Raw genomic sequence first — 4609 nt, 5'->3', positions numbered from 1 at the left:
ATTGTATTTTTATACTGTTCTTACTGTTTTAATCTGGCATTTATGCCCTTGTTAGCCGCCCTGAGTCTTTGGGGAGGGCGGGATACAAATCTAAATAATAAATAAATTGTGTGGCAAAGGTTTAGAAACCCTTCAAAAGTATCTTGTACAATGGTGTGTGTTTGCTGATTTCCCACTCATGCTACTCCTGGGGTCCAAAGTCCTCCACAGGAGCAATGGGAGGGGCTTTCAGGCTGCAGTGGGGGGTGGAAAATTCAGTTCTTTGTACGGAAATCCTCCAGTGTGAGGAAATTTTAGTCTCTATAAAAGCAAAGACAAATTGTATCTGAAGCAGCAAAATGATAAAATCGCTGTTTCAGGAGTCCCTGAGACAAACATTTCTCCAGCACAGTAGCTGCAGAATGCCCTGGGCCAAGCCCAATCCAGTCCTCTTTTCCCCACTGGGGCTGAGACCACTGTAAACAATCCTACAGAACAAAGCAGTTGCATGACATGTTATTTCATCACTCAGTAAATAAGACTCATTGAGCAACCCACACAAAAGCACTTGATGAGGTATCTCTGTCTGGTCTGGTGCAAGTTCTCACTACCCTCCTCTTGCTAATGAAGTAAAGCAGCATGTTCACACATTACAGCTCTCTGTTTCTCAAGAGGTCTAATTCAGCTGTTAAAAAGCTGAGGCCTGAGTCTCTGTACCAGCATTTTATATTGCTTTTAAACACTTACCACAAAGATAATCACACTCCAGGTGATATTTACAAACAACTATTTACAAAACAGTAAAATATCATGCTATACATGGACCCATTTGATAAGCTAGTTGTTCAAATCATTGTGCCAAGGAGCATCATGCCACATTTTGGCATCTGACTTGTGATCAGTTAGTGATGAGTTCACTTTACCCACCTCACAGGCAACCAGCTTACTAAATGATGCCACATTACCACTTGGGAAAAGGGTGGCTTTAATTCTCCAATATTCCGCCAGCAGCCTTGTCCATTTTTCTAGTCATTCCTCTCACCTCCCTGCACAAACATTTTGGCACCACCACCGTGAAACATTTCACTCCCAGATCAGTCTAGGTGCCATAGCTGGTTGTTTTCATGCTCCATATGTATATACAGAGGGTAGCCATGAAAGAGTGGGGGGGGGGGAGGTTTAATTTTTCAAAACATTCTTTACACATCTCAAAGTGCATTAAACCTTTAAAAAAGCTTTGGATGAGAATGAAATAACCCAAGCATTGTAGTAAGTGGGTCTAGGGAAGGAACCAGGAGGAATTTCTTTTGAAGTAGAGAAAGGAGGTCTACCAGAAGATGCCAAATGGATAACAGCTGGTTTCCAAGGATGAATGCAAGAGCAAAAAGTACACAAATTGTAGAAATAAATCCTCAACATCAGTTTCTTTCAAAAGAGGAGAAAAAACAAACATATTTAATTACATACATGTAGACAGAGGCTTTGTCTTTGTTTCTATACATAATCAAGTAGATAATACCAAGTCAAGGGAATGTTAGTCTCCATCCCCCAGTGGAGCAGATTCTGTACCAAGCTGATCCTTGCTGAATTATTAAGGTAAGCACCAATGCACAAGCATTGAGGCAATATGTTTTAACAGAAACTGATACCACCGCTGAGAGTATAAGCCCTGTGTCCCACATTTGTCAAAGATGTATGAAGGAACTCTTTTCCTATGTAAACTTGACACTGTCTTGTTTATACTGCTTTCACTGTCAGGTTATCAACTTTTTTGGTGTCTGACCATCCTGGGATTTATTCTGTACATAAAAGTCATTTAGCACTAACTGCAATACTTACAGGCATGGAGTAGACAAATTAATGCTGCACGGAGAATTGCTGGCTTTTATGGTGATTAAACACTGATGTGAACATGGATTCAAAAAAACAACAAAATGTTATTTTAATAAGATTTTGTACAGTAGGCGAACATATAAAAGATTCTCTGGATTCATTCACTAAACAATTTATAGCTGTCTGTAACAGAAGCACCTCAGAGCGCTCGAGTCTTTTTGCAGTTAAACATAGTTAAAATATTACTCAAAAAAAGTACTCTAAAATCACTGAATCGTCTTTCTGTAGCATCTTAATGAGCCAAATGGGAGTCAAAAGACAGTCCACATTCATGATGTGAATTTATAACACAGTAAAAAAGCAACAAAAAGAATCTTGACATCCAATTAAATTATCACTCATGTTCTCAGGATAACCATGGTGATGAGACCTGAAAGAAAAGAATCAGAGAACATTTCAAACTTTTGTTTTAGTTTAACTTGACAAATTATCCACATCAATTGGCTGGGGGGGGGGGAAGAATTGCAAAATCTATTGTTCATAACCAGCTTTACTCTTTGTTTTGTGAGGTTTTATGTTGACATTGTTTACTTCAAGTTTGTAGTGATGTACTAACACCAAACTGCCTGATAGCCAAGTTTTGCTTTCAAATGTTTAATATTTATATTTGAAAATGGATGCTTACCTAATACATAAGCAGCGACTAATTTTTGATTCACACTTAAATGGAGGTAGAGAGGCACCAGGGAATCCACTTCTCCCAATGTGGGAAGCATGAGAGCTGCAATGCACACTATTCCCAGGAAGACTGTGAGTAAACTAGGCCCTGAGGAGGCAATTCTGTGCTCTGGAGAGAGAAAAAAGGAGAAAAGACATTCAGCTTCATGCAAGGGCGAAGCATTTCCCTTTCAGTTACGCTTTCCCCTTTTTAGTGTGCTCTGCCCACTTCTGCTATAAGAGCCTAAGAGAGCAGCATATCACTCAGCAATTACAATATCCTTTTTCACAAGAAAGAAAGAGTTACCAAAAACAACAACAAATAAAACAAAAAACCTTTTGTATTCTCCTCTTTTTACAGTATTTGCGCAGAGAAAACGCAGGAAGAACTACTGCTGTTATGAGATTTGTATCCCACTCCACAGCAAGGAATTTTCCATAGTTGAGGAGGTTTTTTAAAAAGATTCAATACATTTTCATGTCCCTAATACAAAATATGAACCATGACAAAGAACATGGTTGAGAAACTTCACTTCCTTTTTAAAAAATGAGGCATGTTTCTCATATTCACAGTCCAGCAAACAGTGTCCAAGCAATTCTTACAGACCTGATACAAAGCTACCCCACACTTCCCACAGTCCCATGCCATCCATCCATCCAATTCCATGAAATTCCTATTTCTCAAATATCATAAATAGACCATATCACAGTAATGGGCTTGCAACCTGGGCTGGCTTCCCTGAATACCCAAGTGAAGCGTACCTGTTCCCTCACACCCCTGCTCACATCCATGCCTGGGCCCTGACTGGAGAAGAACTTTGAGAAAGCATTCCAAGTGTCAGGACTTTAAGTCATTTCTCTGTTCTAGTGAGCTCCCAGTCTCTGTCAGTGACTTCTAGAATCCTGTCACCATCTCTCTATTGCTGTCCCTACCATGGCTTGGCAAGGTGAGGTGGGGCCCTCAAGTGGTGGATCCTGGAGGGGAGCAGCCTCTGCCTTGCCAGGAGATAGGGGCTCCTAATATTCATTTACTCTTTGCTCTCCCAAGGTGCTCTGACCACATTGCTGGAAGATGTACACAACCAATAGGTCTAAACATCTGGGAAGGAGCATTAGGTTCTCTAGCTTCTGGGTGGCATCAGCAGATGGCACCCCTTGTTCAGCCAGCACTGGTCACCCACAGTTTCCTTCTCCTGCTCTGTACCTCAGCCTATGCCAATATGTTCTGGATTTCATTAAAGTGCATTAAGGGAGCAAGGCTGCAGTGAAACAGATCTGCTCAGGAGGGGAGTTTTATTACGGATAAAGTTTTTCCTACAAGAATTGTTTTTTTGCTTTAAGCAGATATGTTTGTATGTGTTGCGCTGGTTCCCCCCTCCCCATTCAACAATCCCAGCCCTACTGCATTATTTTACCATATTAGGAATCTTTCCTATTAGTTTCAAATGCCGTTCCCATATTTTGCAATCCACTTACTGACTGAAAATAATATATTACTGTGCTCTTGTAATTTGCCTTGATTCCCAGTGAGAAAGGTGAACTATAAATGAAAATAATATATTACTGTGCGAATAAAGCATACTTGCACCATTTATTCTGAGTAGTGAATGGGTCATGGCAATGGTGACAGAGACCTTGGCTTAGCTCATCTGTGTCCAGCTCTGGCAGGTTAACCGAACAACCTTGAAATCCTTAGGCTTTGGGGCTTCTTCAGTACACTTAATTCTGATGTAGTCTAGAAAAGACTCGTTCATATTATCACCCCTTTTTCTTCCTTTGGAAGTAGACTGATTGGGACAGGAATGCCTGAATACACAAAGAAGCACAAAGCTTTTCAAAATGTCTCAAACATATAAGCACCTGAACAATGGTTTGGCCTTTCTCTGAAGACAACCTACTAGGCATGCTTATCATTTGTTACTTCTTTTAAGCCAGCAAATTCAGACTAGTAACACGTTAAACAGACTGAACTGAGAGGACCATTTTTGTTGACTGCTTTGCACTCCACCCCCCACGACCTTGGGAAGAGACAGGACTGAAGCCTAGATTTCCTAAAAATAAATGCTTTTATATTAAAGCA

General features: G+C 40.4%; 1 protein-coding gene across 1 annotated transcript in view; it reads right to left on the bottom strand.

Annotated features, from left to right (window-relative positions):
* Window positions 1–1150: 1150 nt before the first annotated feature.
* Window positions 1151–4609, bottom strand: part of MOSPD1 (motile sperm domain containing 1) — a 17557-nt gene continuing 14098 nt past the window's right edge. Inside the window, exons 5-6 of the mRNA XM_015424034.1 lie at window positions 2498–2659; window positions 1151–2242 (exon numbers count right to left, since the gene is read on the bottom strand). Coding sequence (XP_015279520.1) covers window positions 2211–2242; window positions 2498–2659 — 194 coding nt within the window. The 3' untranslated portion in view covers window positions 1151–2210. The remainder of the gene's footprint in view (window positions 2243–2497; window positions 2660–4609) is intronic.

This window comes from Gekko japonicus, unplaced genomic scaffold (assembly GCF_001447785.1).
Source record: "Gekko japonicus isolate JY-2015 unplaced genomic scaffold, Gekko_japonicus_V1.1 scaffold575, whole genome shotgun sequence".
NCBI lineage: Eukaryota > Metazoa > Chordata > Lepidosauria > Squamata > Gekkonidae > Gekko > Gekko japonicus.
Note: the sequence above shows the minus strand (reverse complement) of the source record. Positions and strands in the feature narration are given on the sequence as shown.